This window comes from Miniopterus schreibersii (genome assembly GCF_964146895.1).
Source record: "Miniopterus schreibersii genome assembly, chromosome: 2".
In the NCBI taxonomy this organism is placed as follows: Eukaryota; Metazoa; Chordata; class Mammalia; order Chiroptera; family Miniopteridae; genus Miniopterus; species Miniopterus schreibersii.
In genome coordinates, this window is record NC_138102.1 from 149,749,779 (window position 1) to 149,769,872 (window position 20,094).

General features: G+C 36.1%; 1 protein-coding gene across 1 annotated transcript in view; it reads right to left on the reverse strand.

The window, feature by feature from the left end:
- Positions 1-10,055, reverse strand: part of MUC19 (mucin 19, oligomeric) — a 108,638-nt gene extending 98,583 nt beyond the window's left edge. The window contains exons 1-3 of the mRNA XM_081127793.1: positions 9,994-10,055; positions 7,962-7,994; positions 5,093-5,119 (exon numbers count right to left, since the gene is read on the reverse strand). Of these exons, the coding sequence (XP_080983919.1) occupies positions 5,093-5,119; positions 7,962-7,994; positions 9,994-10,045 (112 nt within the window). The 5' untranslated portion in view covers positions 10,046-10,055. The remainder of the gene's footprint in view (positions 1-5,092; positions 5,120-7,961; positions 7,995-9,993) is intronic.
- Positions 10,056-20,094: the final 10,039 nt, after the last annotated feature.

Here is a 20,094-nt window from a genome sequence, read left to right on the forward strand (position 1 = left end):
GTGTCTGGATCTATATTCTTCAGTCTGTTTTGTTTCTTAGATTCCACATCTGAGTGAGCTTATGTAAAACTAAGTCAGGAAGAAGCAGAAAACCAGAATAGGCCAATAACAACTAATGAAATCGAAGCAGTAATAAAGAACTCCCAGCAAACAAAAGCCCTGGTCCAGACGGCTTCACGGGGGAGCTTTCTAACTCTTTAACTTGTAGGGTTAGATAGTTTATTAAAAATGTTTCTTATTTTTTGAGGTAGGCATGTAGTGCTATGAACTTCCCTCTCAAGACTGCTTTCACTGTGTCCCATAGATTTTGGGGTTGTGTGTTCATTTTCATTTGTTTCCTGGAAGTTTTTTATTTCTTCCTTGATCTCATTGGTAACCCATTCATTATTTAATAACATGATATTTAGCCTCCATGTTTTTGAATGTTTTTGAGTGTTTTTAGTGTAGTTGATTTCTAATTTCATGCCATTGTGATCTGAGATGCTTGATACGAATAACATGTGGTCTATTTTTGAGAATGATCCATGTGCACTTGAGAGTAATGTATATTCTGCAGCTTTGGGGTGAAATGTTCTATAAATGTCAATTAAATCCATCTGATCTAGTGTGCCTTCATTTTGAAGCCTATTTTGTCTGATATGAGTATTGCTATCCCAGCTTTTTTTTTTAATTTCCATGCAAATATTTTTTCCATCCCTTCACTCTCATCCTGTGTGAGTCTTTTATTCTGAGGCGGGTCTTTTGTAGATAGCATATATTTGGGTCATGTTTACTTATCCACTCAGCCACCCTATGTCTTTTTGTTGGAGCATTTAATCTATTTACATTTAAGGTTATTATTGATAGATACTTATCTATTGCCATTTTAATTCTTTATGCCTGTCTTTCTTTCTCTCTCTATTTCTACTTCTAATTACAGCAGTCCGTTTAACATTTCCTGTAATGCTGGCTTGGTAGTGATAAATTCCTTTAGCCTTTTTTTGTCTAGGAAGCTCTTTATTTCACCATCTATTGTGAATGATAGCCTTACTGGATAGAGTACTCTTGGTTCCAGATCCTTGTTTTGCATTACCTTGAATACTTCATGGCATTCCCTTCTGGCCTGTAGAGTTTCTGATGAGAAGTTAGATGACAGCCTTATGGGAGCTCCTTCATAGGTAACAGATTGCTTTTCTCTTGCTGCCTTTACTATTCTCTCTTTGTCTTGAATTTTTGGCATTGTAATTATTATGTGTCTGGGCATGGGCCTCCTTGGATTCTTCTTGCTTGGGACTCTCTGTGCCTCCTGAACTTGTGTGACTTTTTCTTTCACCAGGTTAGGGAAGTTTTCTGCAGTTATTTCTTCAAACAGGTTCTCTAACCCTTGCTTATTTTCTACCTCTTCTGGTTCTCCTATGATGCGAATATAGTTACATTTATGTTGTCCCTCAGCTCCCTTAGACTGTCCTCCTGTTTTTTAATTGTTTTTTCTTTTTGGATGTCTGATTGAGTGATTTTTTTCTACACTATCTTCTAATTTGTAGATCTGATCCTCAGATTCCTTCAATCTGATGTTTATTCCTTCCAATGTATTCTTTATTTCTATGTCATTCTTCATTTCTGACTGGTCATTTTTCATAGTTTCCATATCTTTTTTCATGCTGTTGAGCATCCTTACAATCAGTATTCTGAACTCTATATCTGATAGACTGCTTATCTCCATTTCATTTAGCTCTTTTTCTGGAGACTTCTCTTGTTCTTTCATTTGGGGCTTGTTTTTTTGTCTCCCCACTTTGGCTGCCTGTTTGGATTTGTTTCTACATGTTAGGTAGATCTTCTAGTACTCTCAGTCTTTTCATACAGTCTCTGGTGCAGGCTAATGTCAGACACTGTTTGTGACTGGCCTTGAGTACCCTGTTTGGAGCTATCAACAACCCACAGCTTGAGGTACCCTCTGCTGGGGTTGAGTGCATTCGGACAGGACAAAGACACACACCAAAGTCTGCTTTTCCAAGGCTCGATCCAGAAGCAGATCAGGCAAAGACTCAAAGCACTCTGAGGTCTGCCTCTGCCTGCAGACTGATTAATCTTATTCTCTTAAGGAGCCTCAGACTGTAGAAACTCCTCTGGGTAGGTCAAGAGGTTTTCCAGCAGGATGGAGCAATTGCTTCCCTCTCAGGCAAAAGCTGCTTGGAAAGTAAATGTCTCCCTGAGAAAGATGTCCTTTGCAGTATGGGGGAATGACTTGGCACGGGAATCCAGAGGGGTCCCTCTGAGCTCTATCTCCAGAGTCCACAGCCCTAGATTCTCCTCACACAGCTCCAATCCACTCTGCTCTCCCTCTGCTGGAGCCCAAGGTGAGGGACTACACATGAAACTTTGTGCGTTGGCTCTTTAAGAGTGTGCTTGTATTTCCAGTGGTCTTTCCCTGGCAGACAGAAGCCCTGCTGCTTTTTGCAGCCAGATGTTTTGTGGTCACCTTTCTCAGTTCTGGTGCTCTTGCCTGGGAAGCCCAGCCTGGGGTTTAGGCCCCAGAGTCCTCAGTGGGAATCCCCCACAGCTGAGATATCCCTTGGGACCTTTAGTTGCTGCTTGTTGGAGCCCAGCCCTCTCATGCCTTTGCACTTCCTACCAGTCTCTATGAGGTCTCCACTTTAGGTCCTTGGTTATGAGGGTGCTCTCCAGCTCGTCTTCAGTTGCAGTTGATTATTCAGGATGGTTTTTCTATATTTTAGTTGTAATTCCAGTTTGATCCCAGGAGAGCATCAGTGTAGTTTCCACTCAGTCTGCTGCCATCTTTAATCTCTTCTTCTACATTTTAAGATCCATAAACTCAAAGGTTTTGTTGTTGTTGTTTGTTTGTGTTTTTTGTGTGTGGCTTTTTTGGCCTGTTTATTCATTGAGATATCCAGGTGTTTAGAACAGTGCCTGAACCACTGAAGACACTCAACTAATATTTACTTAACAAATGCATTCATCAACAAAAACCTCTTGTTAAGGTAATACATACTATATTACATGAGGTATATTATGCTTTCTGTCATACCATTTATATATTTTTAAAATATGTATAATAAAATTAAAATACTTCAGAAGTAATAATGCCTTAATAACTATACTATTCCTGTAAAGTTGTGGAAGACATGTATTTTGGTCACTCACTAGACAAGGAAATGAAATGTGTGATTTGTATGTAAAATTGGGAAGCCAGGTAAAAAAAAATACAAATAAAAATAAGACTTCTCCTTATTGAAAATAAACAAGAGACTCCCCTCCTCTTTTTTAGATCATTTACTTTAGAACAATTCTCAACCATGGTATGCACTGAAAGTAATTTTTGTGACCAGGATTTTGTATTCAGCAGGTGGCTCAAGTGCAAGCAATGGCTGAATGTGTTAAAGGTGTTTCTGAAGGCTCAGGATTCAATTTTGGGTCACCCGATAAACAGGAATTTGGAGTCAGTAAAAGTGGTGGGAATGGAAAGAGCAGTAGTGGATCTGCTCAGTCTGAAGATTTGAATCCTGGGTCTGATGTCAGTGACTCAGGTTTCCTAACCTGGACTCTATTCCTAAGAAATCTAAGTTAATTTCTTCTTTATTTCTTTGAATCACATTTTGATTTTCCATTGAGAGGAAATTGTAAAATCAAAGAATATAAAAAAGCATTGCCCAGCCAGTGTGGCTCAGTGGCTGAGTGTCAACCCATGAACCTGGAGGTCGAGGTTCGATTCCCAGTCAGGACACATACTCAGGTCTTGGGCTCCATCCCCAGTAGGGGGAGTGCAGGAGGCAGCAAATCAATGACTCTCTCTCATTATTAATGATTCTATCTTTCTCTCTCCCTTCCTCTCTCTGAAATCAATTTTAAAAAATTAAGCATAAAGTTCTTTAATGGTCTATATATCCCATTCTTAAATATGTTAGTTTTTCTTTCCTTAAGGAATGAAAATGGTGGGGATAACATTGCTTTGGAGTTTGTCCAACTTTATGTTGGCTGGCTGAGTGGCTGGTAAGTTTCTCTTGCTTGGCGTTTCTATTTATCCAAAGCAGCTCTATGCTTAGGGACCCTCACATCCCTCCTAAATAATACACAGACCTGGATGGTTCCCTGAGAAACACAGGAAAAAACTCAATTGCTCATAATTTCAGAGGATTTTCAGAGAACTATAGAATTCTAAGAGTTCCCTTGTCTTACTCCAATTCTTTGAATGAGGACTTTTAGGAGAATGCTCAAGACTCATATGCCCCAAATTATTCTACTTAACACCCAGATTTAGTACACTTGGAAGTAGAGAAGCTGCTGCTGTATCATTATGATAGGACCTGTGAGTTCTGTCTGTGTTTATGATGAAGTGATTGAGGTCTTCATGCAACAACTGACCTGCTGCTTATTCTTGCTTTGTGTTTACCACAAAGAAAACATTCTCCAATTACATTTTACTGTATTTAGGTTGTAGAAAGACATAGTGATCTAAAATGCCCTATAAGAAAAACATATAAAAGTAATCTTGGGCTATTTTGATTGCTGTATACAATAAACAGGGATGAAATTAAATCTATACTGATATTAGCAAAAATACTATAGTTATATTTAAGAAAAATTCCATAAAAGCAGTCTTAATTTGCTGTAGCTTTTCATTCTTGTGGGTAGGGAAACAAAATAATGGATAATATTTGGTGATATTCAATTGCCCAAAGGAATCAGTAGTAAAACTATTGGGACTAGATTGATTTTAATTAAAATATATCACTTAGGAATTAATCGCAGGGTGCAAAGTAAGAGCACGTTCTGTCAATAAAAATAGAGGGAAGTAAAACCTTAAATTTATATCCACATTTCTCTTAGAGGTTTAAAGGATTTTAGAAAACCTAGTAACCAGAGTAATTTTCCATTTCAAATGTCACCACCTTTATAAATAGCTGATTAAATATTAAAATGTCTGACCCAAATTATGCAAAAATACACTAGAGTATGTTTGTAATAATAAGGAATATTTCATGAAATGTTTTAATGGTTTTTCCAGGGAGTTATGCCCTCTTTTCAAAGAAAAGCCCTGCCACTGTGTTGCTATTTGGTATAAACATATAAGAAGAAAAACAAACAAATAATTTACCTGAACTGCTTTCAGCTACTTCATTATCTGAAGAAAAAAGGGGAGAATTGCTGCCATTAGTAGCATATTTGACGGATTTGCCAATAGAAGGTGAATCTTGATTACAGTCATTTCTTGTCCTTGGGAGGTGTTCCCACAGAGATAGGCTCATTGTGTTAAATACTCAGGCATGAATATGCTAATTATCCATTGACCATGGTATGTTTATACCCCTCCAGAACACCCTATGTAGGGAATACCTCTGCCAGTCCTCCAGACAGTTTAGAGCACAGCCCAGATGCATGAATTAGAATGCAGCAAAATACATTAAGTTTTGGATGACTGAAAAGGTGCTTCAAAGCATTATTATTCAGTTGGTGAAACTCAGATGTTTTAGTTAAAATATATTTTTCATGTGACAAGAATACTGTGTAAACTAAATTTACTTAATTTGAATCAAACGACCACAATTTCTATTTTACTGCTGGATCCCATAAAATTAATGTACACATTGCTTACAAATGATTTAAGGGTCATCAGTGTAAATCGAGGTGAATTTTCTTCACATTTAAATAAATAGCATATAAATTTGCAAACTTGTCAAGCTATATAGTAAGTATAGCTGAGTCAAAGACTCATAATAGAGTGAGTATATACAACAAATGGCATAATTTATATATAAGCACATTTATTAAATTAGACTTAAAGATATAAAGATATTTTTATCAAAAACATCAAAGCATTGGTATCCAAAAGAATTTTCTTAATAATTATGTAAAATTAAATATTTAAGAATGGTAACAGAATTTCACATAAAGTTGCATATTGATTACATATATTCAAGAAACTTCAAGAAATATTTTGAGTAACATTTTCTTTTGGGACTTAATGGGTTGCAGATTTGTTGGTTTTTCTTTAATGCTTCTTCACATTCTATAATCTTTACAAATTTCCTAAACCCAAACTGACCACATTAGTCAAGTAAAAAGTCAAAGCACATGGTCAGATACTAAGATAAACTTCTAAAATTGTCACTGCCCTGGAAAATTCAGAATTTATGGTCAGCAAAGTTATCTCAAAACTATTTGAGATTAAATAAATTAATATTCTCACCAACGTGAATTAAGACAAACAGCCTACACAGCTAGTTAAAAAATAAAGGATTTCCTATGTGTGCTGATAAATTGTTACCAAAACCAAATTGTGTGTACTTACACACACTAATACATACACACATATTTAGCTGAAGGCTAAGAAGAAATGGTTTACAGATATAGTTTGAAGACACTTAATATAAATGTTTCTAACAATGAACATATTCTCCATATAGGTTAAATACCTGGAAGGTTCTCTCTAAAATTAGTTGCAGTCAAAGGTCATCCCCAAATCCTCTTGCAACTCATAGAGTCATCATAAAACCCATGGGTGAATTTTACCCATCAGGAAAAATCCCACAAGGTCTAATTCAGAGTACAACTATTACCACAAATACTAATCTAATGGGCTTGGATTGATGGTATTCTCACCCCAGTAGACTGAAAGAAGAAAGAATTGGAAAAGGGAGCAAAAAGTGCAGACATAATGAATAATGCTATCAGGATATAGAGCTGGATGTTTAACAGAAGGTACAAGAGACAGAAAGGCAAATAAAAAGCAGAAACCCAGGACTATCTCTTGAGTAGGGACCAACTGTCTTGTATATATCAGCAAATCCCAAGGGCATCACTCACATGATATGTAATATGATCACTGGTATTCATTTTGATGTCCTCAAAAAAGGTTAGACTATGTTTAGAAGCCCCTTGTCTTCTTGGGTAACATAAGGTATCTGTGGTTCATTTCAGAAAGTAACCTTGTAAAGGATTTGATTACTTTCAGGGAGAAAAATGTTTTACGCATAAAAAGATCCTATCTATGGTCCCAAATTCTTTTTATCAATTCAAAACAAATATACGCTGAGTCCCTGTCCCATTGCAACCACTGTTCTCAGCATTGTCAATACAGCGTGAACAACATTGATCAAAATTCTGTCTTTGAGGAGTTTACAATTATGTGGGATAAATGAGAAAGGAGTCCTAGTAGTTCACTCACAAAATCAAATGTGTATGAAATACATCAATTTTCTGTCTTCCATGTTGGTGAGAATATAAATTGGTATAGCTTTATAGAAAACAGTTTGGAGGCTCCTCAGCAAATAAAAAATATAACTACCATATAACCCAGCAATTTCACTTCTGGGTATTTATCCAAAGAAAATGAAAACACTATATCAAAGAGATATCAGCACCCCCATGTTCTTTGAAGCATTTTATATAGTAGCCAAGACATGGAAACAAATTAAGTGTCCATTGACAGATGATAGCTAAAGAAATGGGATATTATTCAGCCATAAAAAAAGGAGATCCTGCCATTTGTGACAACATGGATGGACCTTGAGGACATTACGCTAAATGAAATAAGTCAGAGAAAAAGAATAGAATGGTGGTTGCCAAGAGCTTTGGTGTGGGGGGAAAATGGGAAGATATTGATCAAAAGTACAAACTTTCAGTTATAAGATGAGTAAGTTTGGGGGATCTAATGTACAGCACAGTGACTATAGTTAACAATATTGTATTATATACTAAAAAGTCACTGAGAGTGGAGATCTTAAATGTTCTTGCCACAAAAAATACATTTTGTGAGGTGATGGAGGTGTTAACTAACCTTAATCTAGTAATCATTTCTCAGTATATATGTATATCAAATCATCCATCACACTGTATACCTTAAACTTACACAATATGTCAATTATATCTCAATATAACTGGAAAAATATTTCTGTGGTCCAAAAGTAGGCTCAGAATACACCTTGATATTTCTAAGTAAAGATCAGTTTCTGAAAGGTACTTACCTGATTTCAGTCTAAAAAACAGGGCTTCACCATCTGTAAAAAATAAAAAAAGTAAAAACATTTTATACTTCTCCATAGCATATTTTAAGACAATGGAATTAATGTTCTTGTTTTCTTTTTATAGCTGTCTACTTTTTAATATATAATAATTGTTGTATTTCAATATTAATTTATTATTTTGGAGTTTTTTATTTATTAAATAACATCTATATAGACCTAAGCTAAACATCTACCTGTCAACATACTTAAAGTTTTCAATGTCAATTCACTCTTGGAAATATATGGCCAAACAAATTAAACCAACAAATTAATATTAGTACTTTATATCCTTTCATGCCATTTAAGTCTAATACAGCTTTCAATCTGAAGTATAACTTCTGATCTAAATTTCACCTGATTTATTTTCCCTAAACATTTTCTGGTTAATGTGTTTATAAGCAGTGAATTAGATTAAAAAGAAAATCAACTGTATAGATTTTACTCTACTGAGAGAATGGAATATCCTGGGGGGAAAATAGGAATTAAATATACGCATCTATTTCTTGCCAAATCAACATCTTCTATCATTGGAGTTTTTCCACTTAGCCAGGAAACTTTTATTTTTATTTCCTTCTATACGGTTATGGTTGGTTAAACAATAAATTTTTTTTTCTGATTGTTTATATAAATGCCTCTTAAATATCTGCCTTCTTTAACTTCCAGCTCTCAAGCCTTACCGTCCTGTAACTTACTGCGAATGAAGGGCGTCTGTGTTTGGAACACAGACCTCATTGACAGAGAGCAATAAAAAGCCATTTTAACTAGGGCAGTTTGCGAGGTGTTTCCTTATTTCCTACCATAAACTTATAAGTAAATACATAAAAACTCTGAATTTTGTCAGTAAGTCACCAATCTTTGAAATTTCTATTGAAAGACTCATAATTATTTCTCAGAACTATTACGGATTTCTAGGAATTTACTTTAGAAACATTCTCCAGTTCTCTTCTGAATTTAATGTACTTTAGCAAATACTTCTAAACACATTTTATTGATATATATCATTTAATAAATTCTTTGAAAATAATGTGTTACTTAAGAAATAATAAATACATTTATGCAAAGTAAAGGTAAAGAATATTTATATTTATGCAAAGTAGAAGCAAAAATATAGCAAAGTGTTATATAAGATTATGAAAATCAGTATTATTCAAAGTAACCATTATCTTATGGTCCATCAGATGATTTCCCAGGTAATAGTTTAAGGATAGAAATATTTTTTCTTAATCCTAACAAATAATTGTAGTCTCCTCTATCCTGGCTTCTCATAGAAAAATAAATTATACCCTCCTCCTAAATTTAGAAAGTACATTTTAAATGTAGATATAGAATGAATCTTCATCCTTTTGCAGACCTTTCTCCTTTGTTTGGATGTTAATGTTTTCTGCCTTTTTCAGAAACAGAACTAATTGGCAAGAAATACATTTGTTTCTAAAGATTTTTTTCCATTTTGCTCAATTTTTAATTAATGAAATTAATTAATGATGTGCTACCTTCCAATTAATTTCAGAAATCAATTAATTGACTGTCTGAAATATCCGGGAAAGATGTTAGTTTAAGAAATTTTCCCTACAAAATTTTCTTTTGGTGATGAACCTATCTTTTAACTAGTGATATTTTCATGATTTGTGAAAACAGCAATTGCTAACAGTGCCAGTCTTTATTAAGTCTTAATGTGGCTATAACTTCAAGATAATCAATAAAGGATAAACTATGATAAAAATGAGTAATAAACAATAACACTACATGCATCTTGAGTAACCTATTTGCTGATATCTCTAAGCAGATATATAAAAATACATCTCCTTGAGACAGGCTTGTTAAAGCTGAAATAATGAAAATGCAGTTTTATTTTTTTTTATTTAGTATACTACTCTGAGATGTTGGAAAAATTTTCCAGGGAGAAAAATGTTTGAAGTACAAAATACCAAACATTTAAGCAGATATATACATGGATCTATCAAATCTGAAAGGATTCTTTCAGTTAGTCCCTTACCTTTGCAGAAGACACAAAGTGTCACAACCAAGTACAAAAAGGTCAACTTCATGGTAGTGATTTGGGACCTAGAAATAGAGACAAGTCATCCTGGGGAAACAGATCCAGAGTGGATCCTCTAACCGGAGTTTTTATACCCACTCGTACCCCTGTCTCCCGTCATGGGCTAGGTGTGGTAAACTTAGTGATGACAGCAAAGATAAATATCAAGGCATGCCAAAGACAAAATCCATTTCAGTCAGTTTAGTGTCTCATTTATGTGACATCTTCTGTCTTGGACCAAGTCCAGTTTGTGCCAAACCCAGCCCTGTGCAAACAGCGAAGGCAGGAACTAAAAGCCTCGGGATTAAACACCAAACACGCTGATGATATACATGTATCTGTACCCTATTCATCACTGCAAAAGTCTTAATACCTTGAGAAACTCAAATATTGTAATTAAATATTTCAATTGTCTCTCCCTTAACAACAAATGTATTTTAAACGTTAGGCTATCTTGAAACAAAGAATTCTTTATTTATCAATATGTCAGTAGGAATTTCTCTAGAGAAATGTCTGGGTATAGCCGTACTAAGTTATATAAATCACCATGGTTATAACAACAGCGTTATTACTCACAGGATACATAATGCTTCAACAAGATACATTTTTATCATGGACTTTATCATCAAATATATAAATAACTAGAAGACATGAAAACGAGAACATCAGAAAAAGAATGTTTTAAGATAAAAATATATTAAATAGAAAATACCGTATATGAATTATATATAGGGTGTCCCAGAAAAATGTATACATACTTTAACAGCTGATTCTATTACATTTTGAAAATAAAATGTATTTTAATAAACATTGCCTTTATAATTATTCAAAGTGTATATATAGGTATTCTGGCATGAAGGGAGGAAGTTCAAGTTAGGCTCTAAGAGAAGGTCTGGGGTGTGCTAAGCAAGGTAGAGAGGAGTGACAATTAGAGGAATCCTCGGTACCAGCAGGTGGACCTGAAAAACAGAAGGGCAGCTCCCTAGCCTTGATGATAATCTGCTTCACTTCTGCTACCAATCATGACCAAGAAAAGACTTTGGTAGCCAAAGGGAAAACAACTTATTCTCTCCAGAAAACCCCCAGGAAAGGGTGGGGGAAAAAAATCGACCAACAACTTTTTCCTTCCCCTTTATGCACTCATTTCTTGATGAATCGAAGGGAAATAAAGGATGCCTGCCTTCTCAGAGGGCCTCACCAAAACGTAGTAAATGCTTTTTTCTCACGTGCTCCTTGTTCCAGGAATGTGGGATTTCTTTTTTATTTTATTAAAAATAAAAAGGGGATTTTTATTTAAAGACTTCAGTTGTGCTGTGAATTTTGCAGAAGGCAAAAACAACCAATCAAATCAAAATTACATAAAACAACCAAACGAAAACCAAGGCTCCAAAATTGCATTCTCAGCAGCCAATTATTATTATTGTTTTAGTCTTAAAAGGATTATTTCAGGATTGAAAAGAATAAGCATATCCAAAAGTAGCTTCTAAAGGACAAATGAGAGTGAGCATCGGAACAAGATGCCAAGGGGCGGCCGCAGTCTGGAAACCAGGCACAGAGCACACTCCTGTCTTTATTTGTCCGTGAACTTTTTGGTTTGCTTAGTTTGGTTCAACAATGCCCCATTTAAGAGCATTCTGGACTCATCAAACCCTCTGATTTATAATTATCCAGCACTAGGCTGCTCTTGGAAAACTAATTTTTTGTTCTCACCACAATTTATTTATTTGCTTTTTTATTGAATTTATTGGGGTGACATTGGTTAATAAAATTATATAGATTTCAGGTGTAAAATTCTGTACTACATCACCTGTATATTGTATTGTGTGTTCACCACCCCAACTCAAGTTTCCTTCCATCACCATTTACCCCCCCTATACCCTGTTCTCCATTCTCCCACCCCCTTTCCATCTGGTAATCACCATAATGTTGTCTGTTTCTATGAGTTTTGGTTTTTTTTGGTTAGTCCCTTAACATTTTTCACCCAGCCCTGCAACAGCCTTCCCCTCTGTTGGCTGTCAGTCTGTTCTCTATCAATGAGTCTGTTTCTATTTTGTTCATTAGATTCCACATAAGAGTGAAATCATATGGTGTTTGTCTTCCTCTGGCTGGCTCATTTCACTAAGCATAATACTCTCCAGGTCCATCCATGCCATTGCAAAGGTAAGATCTCCTTCTTTTTTATACCTGAGTAGTATTCCACTGTGTAAATGTCCCACAGCATTTTTATCTACGCATCTACCGACGGGCACTTGGGCTGCTTCTAAATCTTGGCTATTGTATCAAAGCTGCAGTGAACATAGGAGTGCATATATTCTTTTGAATTAGTGGTTTGGGTTTCTTCAGATATATTTCCAGAAATTTTTCACTGGGTTATAAGGCAGTTCTATTTTAATTTTTGAGGTAACTCCATACTGCTTTCCACAGTGGCTGCACCAATTTTCATTCCCACCAAAAGTACCCAAGGTTCCCTTTTCTCCACAACCTCGCCAACATTGTTTGTTGATTTATTGATGATAGCTATTCTGACAGGGATAAGGTGATATCTCACTCCTGTGGTTTTATTTATTTTTATATTTTTTAATTTTTAAACTATATATCTTTATTGATTCGAGAGAGAGGAAGGCAGAGGGAGAGAGAGAGATAGAAACATCAATGATGAGAGTCATTGATGGTCTGCCTCCCACACGCCCCCGACTGGGGATCGAGCCCACAACCAGGGCATGTGCCCTGACTGGGAATCAAACTGAGATCTCCTGGATCCTAGGTCGATGCTCAACCGCTGAGCCATGCCCAGCCGGGCACCCCTGTGATTTTAATTTGCATGTCTCAGATGATTAGTGACACTGAACATCTTTTCATATGCCTATAGGCCATCTGTATGTCCTCTATGGAGAGGTGTCTATTTGGTAAGGTGGGGTTTCTTTTATCTTGGGAGAATCAGGTAAAATATCATGGAGAGGGTAGTTTAAGGGCTGAAGCAAGAAAAGTATATGGGACTTAGGCATGCAGAATCAGGGAAGGATTCCAGGTGGAAAAAGCATTACGAACAAAGTCAAATGCAATTTCAAACATTCTGAAGTCTCAACACCAACTACTCTTTTTCCAGATTGCTTTTCTAGTAGTCTGATTCCAACAATCTATTCCCTCCTCTCAACAACTCTTACGTGGCTTAAGTTCTATCATTTATCATTATTTCCTTGCATGAACCTTTAACTCCCTTGGCCTTCTCTATACTTGCTTGTCAAAACCCCAGCCATGGCTTAAATTAAATTATTTTCCTTTTCCCTTCCTATACCATGTAGATAAATGCACGTGACAGGGTAAAACTACACAGTCATGCTAACTTATATCTTTTAAATGTATTACCCAAGTGTGCTCTGAAAAGAGCCAGGCAATTATATTTTCTAGTCCATTTGCTTTCACACTCTTCTACTTCACGTTTTCTTTCTTCTCTAATATTCAACACTTCCTTCCCATCCTCCCTTTTAGTTAATTGTGTCACTTCCAACGTGACTGAGTAAAACAAAAGCTATCAAAGGAGAAGCTGTACCAGCTCCCATTCCCACAGATTCCTATTTACTGGTATTTGTACTGTGTACTCTGCCTGCCTTCTTAATACAGGCGAACCCTCTGTGCTGCCATGTGAGGTTCCCTCCCATTCGGGTGCTGGATCCCATCCAACAGCATTACGCCAGTAGTTTGTTGATATCTCTTCTTATCATCAAGGTTTCCCTCCTCTTTTGGATTATTCCCAACAGTATAAACATCCTATTATTGGTTCCGACTTTTAAAAATCGAATACATATAACAAAACAAAACATTTTATGGTATCTGAATTATATCTCAATAAAGCTGTTATTTTTCAAAACCATTGAACTCGCATGCCTTTCGGCTCTCTTCCCATTTCTCTGCTCCCCTTGGTGGTGAAAGTTCACAAAGGAGTTACCTGTGCTCACTGGCCCCACTTTCTGACTGCTCATTACCTCGTGAACTCACTCACTCCATCCCTGCACAGCACAAAATGTGCTCTTTTCAAGGGCAATGGAATACAATGGTCAGTTTTCAGCCCTCATTTTATTGACCTCTTAACAGCATTAAATACACAGTTGATGAATTCTTCCTTCTTGGGACACTGTGACTTCTGCAATTTCAAGTTTTTTTTTCTTATCTCATTGGCTGTTTCCTCTTATTTTTCTCTTGATGATTTTTTCTCATCTCCATGACCTCTTTTCTTAAGTAATTCTTACTTTTCGATTACAGTTGATGTAAAAGGTTGTATTAATTCCAGGTGTACAACCCAGTGATTAGGCATTTGTGTAACCTCCAAAGCGTTCTCCCCTATCCTCCCCTGATACCGAAGTGTGTTTGAATCTAGGGCTGCTTTCCTCCTCGTACCCCTCCAAGAACTTCATTGCAGGTCATTCTTTCATACCTTCTAAGATTTCAAAGTATCCATAATTGATAGCACTATGAGAGAAAAGTATTTTACAAGGAATTAAAACTATAAACTTAGCAAATGTTAAATATGGTTCTTAAAAAGAAAATAACTTTTATAGGAGGCAGACTTTCTGGAACTTCTCTTTGGGTAGCTTGTTTCTACGAGTAAATTAAACACTTTAACTCTTTGGAAATCTTATATCAATTTGATGAAAGTCATCTAATAATCCTAAAGTATATACTGTATAACTATTGTGCATAGCTTAAGAGCATATCCATCAAAAAAGAAAACAAAACCATAGTCGAATGTTTCTTTCTTCACTTAAAAGGATGTGGCTTAAGTGTCGGTACACTTAACATTATTGTAAGAGGAAAGGTCAACAGTCAAAAGAACAAAGGCACAAGTGTGGGCAACATAGTTTGCTTTTTTAATAACATTTGTACCGGAAGGAAGTACAGGAAATGTTAAACACTATCTATTTGGATTGTGGAACAAGAAGTTCCCTACTTTCTTATGTATTATGATCTGAAATTACACTGGCAAATTGAATTTCTGAAAATTAGAAAATCTTTATTAAATGGGAAGTTTCATACCAAGAGAAATAAGAATACAATTGCATTTTTGAAAAAAATATTATTTAAATGGATATAATTATTTAAACATAAATAATGCTTAACAGTAGATACATATAAATGAATAGTTTTCTATGGTTAATAACCACCTCCACTTTAAGTTCTCAAAGTTTTTTAGAGTAGTATTTAGTAAGCAGAAGAAACTGGTAAGGTGGAAACAGACTTACAGATAGTGATTTTACAAGAGAGTAAACAAGAAATTTTGTCAAGGTTTTGAGCATATTTCAGTGGCATTGATAGTTACAGCTATGATGCCAATTTCCCTGAGTAAAATTTTAAGAGGAATTTGAATACTGGCTTTCTTTTGATAAAGAAGTTTGTGGTGAGCCACATTCCTGACAATAATAGCTTCACGTCTGTGTCTTCTGTCTACATTTGTATCACTGAGATGGTTTGTGCTCAATCTAAAGCCCTAATTGCAAAGATCACTCTATTGTTTGTCCTGTGCAATTACCCCCATAGTTACCATTTCCACTCCTTCCTGGCTCTGTTCTTCTCCTTGCAGACGTGTTGCTAGCTGCCCATTCCCGCTGCACTCCTCAGTTGGACATAGTCCCCTACACACTTCAGTCAGCCTCCATTCTTTACACGGTGTTCCTCGAGGTCACCACATACAGTTTCATTACCACATTCATTTGCTATAGTCGGTCCACACAGCTGCTTATTTAACGGTCAGTCCCTTTGATTCCACTGATTACCTCCTTCTTTAAACTATCTTCTCAACCTGTGCCTTCTATCTCTTATTAATATGGATACTTTCCAGACCCTTCTTTTCCCAATATACCTTCTGCATTGGCCATCTCAGCTCTACCCATTTAAAAGTAATTGTGTTATGGGATGAATTGTGTCCCCTCGAAGATTCATATGTTGAAGTCCTAACCCCCAGTACCTAAAACTGACCATATTTAGAGATAGGGTTTTTAAAAGGGTAGTTAAATTTAAATGAGGTCATTAAGTTAAACCCTAATTCAATATAATTGGTATTCTCATAAGAAGAGGAATTGGAACACAAACATGAACACAGGGAAGACAATGTAAAGACACAAGTAGAAGATGGCCATCTGCAGGCCAAGGAGAGAGGCCTGGAGCAGCTCCTCCCCTCGCAGCCCTCAGAAGGAACCAACCCTGTGACACTTTGATCTTAGACTTCTGGCCTCCAGAATTTTGAGAACATCTATCAAGGTGTCAGCAGTTTGCAATAGCAACCCTTAACAAACTAATACAGATGACCTCTCAACAGATGGCTTACAAATCTACCTATGACTCCACAGTCTCTTCCAAGTCTCGGATCAGTGTCCACAGCTGCCTACTGAACATTTCCATGTGTATGTTTTACAAGAAGCTTAAATAAACATGTCAAAAATTAAATCATTATCTAACCAAACCTACTACTCTTCTTTACCTCCCAATATGTCTCAATACACAACCTAATCTTAAATTTTCAGAATTATTTTGCATGTCTTTTTCTCTGATGTTCTGGTCTTAATGGTAATGTTAAAACTGAATGAAACATTACGTAGTGATGGTAACTAGAAATAAGTGATTTATTTCACTATCTATAAGCTATTATACCCTATCAAACCATATGCACTATTAACACTTGACAGGCTGGGGGGAAAATCAAATCTAAACCTGAAGAAATAAGATCTACGAAATTTAAGAAATGTTTTCAGGACAATTTTACTTCATTTAATGGAAGTCAATTGGTGTGCTTTACTTTTAATAGAGATATAACATACATCAATAAATATATAAAACATAAATACATACTTGAAGGAATCATTACATAACAAAACCCCATTTAACCACCAACTAGGTCAAGATATAAAATGTTTCCAGAATTCCATTTCCCCACTTGCCAGCTTCTCAATATCATTCTTTCCCTTCTTTGTAGAGATATTCACTCTCTTGACATTCACAATCATTTCTTTACTTGCTTTATAGTTATACCATCTATATATGCATCCTTAAATGTTAGTTTGTAATTGTATGTGGATGGAAGTATTTTGTGTACATTCTTTCTGCTTTGGAATCATCCAGATCTTTTTCTTTTATTTTCTGTATTTTCACTTCGGTGTGCCTGTCTGGAGGTGGCTTTTAATTTATCATGTTTTAGATTCTCCAGGCTTCTTGTGTATACATAGATTGGTATCTTTTATCTGCTCTAGCTGCTTCTTAGCTGTTCTCTCTTCAAACATCTCTCCCTTACTTTCTTTCTTCTGACACTTCAATCAGCAATACATGAGACATTCTTACTCCATCCTACAAGATTTTTGACTACTCAGTTCATATTTTCAATTTATTTTTCCATTCATGTTGCATTCTGGAAAATTTCTTTTACCTTCCAGGTTATTAACTTTTTGCCCATCTGTGTATATAATGTTATTAAACCCATCCATGACACTTTTAATTATAATTATCATATTTTTTCTTTTTAGAAGTTCCACTTGATTGGTTTCACATCTCTTCTGTCATATTTATATTTTCCTGTGCCCTGAAGAAATTTTCAAGTTTGTTTTTATCTTAAGAGTCTATGTTTTCACAATTCTAGTGTTTCAACTCTTAGCTGGTCTTCTTTTGCTATGAGTTGATTCTGAAGCTTCTCTCTTCTGTTTTCTCTTCTTGTGGTCTTTGTTTATTTGGGCTGTACACCACTTATTGTCTTTAAAAGCATTTATATTATTTGAGAGATAGGATAAGTGTATATTCCTTCAGAGAAGATGTAGATTTTCTTCTTCCAGGCACCTAAACACTACCAGTGGAACTACTTTCAATAATAAACCTCCTGTTTTTTAAAACACATGTGGTGTTAATTTAGTCCATAAATCTATTATGACTTCAGATTCCTTTATCACCACCCTTGCCATGCTCAGCACCAACACAACTTTACTTCGAGTGAGGAACTGCAAAAGTATGAGTGAGTTGTGTCTGGTTTACCTTTATTCTGAGAGTATGCTTCTTTTGGGTTACAGCTTTATCTGAGGAGTGAATCTTATTTAAACTGCCCACATTGGGTAGGTCCTCATTTATGTCTTCTGTCCCATATGCCATAAGTCTTTCAAAATGTCATCCCTGTTTCATCAGAATCAACAAATGGGTTCAAAGCAATTGGTTATTTACACACATATTTATTAATTTAGAAACATATTGGGATTTTAGTTACCCATCATAGACACTGTTCAGTGCCACCAGGAACTGAAGGACACATCCCCTCAGTTGCTGGGAAGGTTGTGAACTTAGTTTCCAGCTCTCTCCCAGAGATACCTCTATTGAAAGCGTTGTCATGCCCAAGGTCATTCTGCCTTCTTCAGGCATCCCACTTGTGATCCCAGATCTCACTTCCGATGACTGGTCTATGTGAGAATAAAGACCTGGGCCCCTCACCCCAGTTTAGGACAACTCTGAGGACGATAGCAACTTCAAAATTTTCCATGAGATTAATGGAGGCCTTGTTATGTCTGTGACACGACCCAGCATCTCCTTCTGCTCCATCCTGCTTTTCTTTCCACCAACATGTGGCTCCAGAGAGCACCTCCTGTTATACTTCCTGCAGACAAGTTTGCATCTCAGAGTCGCCTTGCCAGGGAACCCAACCTGTGACACTTTTTCATAATTAATTTTTATCTTAATTGCATTGTGGTATTTCAGCACTTTAAAATTATTTTCAACATTTATGTATTCTTAACATTTAGATGTATTTCATAGTGTACAGATGGATTTTAAGATTTTTATTTTCTAAAAATCATGTCTTAATTTACATTAATGTAAGCCCTGATATATTAATTTTATACCTATATTTTGTATCTGTCCAATTTTCTCTGTGTCTATTTCACTCATTTCTTGCTTTCACTTGGATTAAAAAATATTCTATGACTTCTCTTTTTTTCTCTCATCAACTAGTCTGGACCGCATAGATTCCACTTATACGTAGATTTTTTCTCAATAAATACAGTCAGCCTTTTGTATGCAGGTTTTGCATCCATGGATGCAGAGGATCAAAAGTTATCACTTGAATTTTTGACTGCGCAGTGACTGGCACCCCTACCCTCCATGCTGTTCAAGGGTCAGCTGTGCTCTGTATGTATTTTAGTGGCTATTCAAGAAATGACAATACAAATGTATCTACCAGAATCCGAGTATCTTTGCCCCCTTCGCAGCTAGTTCCTCCTCGCATGTTGCTTGCCTGGGAGTTAATTACACACTGTCATGGTCTGACTTTGTCCCCACCCCTCCAGAAGGCGAGTACCCTACTCTTGCCCGTTTGTAGATGAGGAAACGGGTTCCCTGGTCATTTGGGCGACTTGCTCCAGCTCACTGACTAGTAAATGTTGTAGGCCAAAGTCTTTCTCACTCTAAACGTGGGGGTTCTTCTCACTGGTTTCTTCTGTAACATCTTTCTTTTCACTTTTTTTTCTAAAGTAACTCTTAAGGTAAGTTTTAATAATTGAGTAACAATGGCAACTTGATGAAATGAATGCAGAGCCTCTAAAAGTGACTTTATTGAATATTTTTCATTTGAATGTGCAAGTTCTTTTCACATTTCTTTTTAGGCACACTTTGTTTATCCTGAGTTTCAGTCTCTCATCAAAGAAATTCACATCTGGAAGCATGTTAAAAATCCTCTATACTCTTTTTAAAAACAGTTACTTAAGCCAAAATAACAGTGTTCTTATTGATCTGTCTGTAGCAAAGATTTTCTGAATCAACCTTCTGACAAAGATGTATGTAGCAGCAGAAATCCAGCTCAGCACCTTGTGGCCAGAAAGCCCTCTTTTGCCTGCAAGTATCTTCTAACTGTAGTTGCCTAATTACTCTGACATATGCCTTATCTGCATGAATGTGTATAACAGGAAAGCAAAAAATAAAGACAACCTAAGAGAATCAGCTTGCAAAACATTTCCTCCCCTGGGCTTCCATCATGGTAAATTAGCTTCCCACTGTACACACTAGAGGTACGTCCTCTAGGGGTGGGATGTCGTCACAAATTCC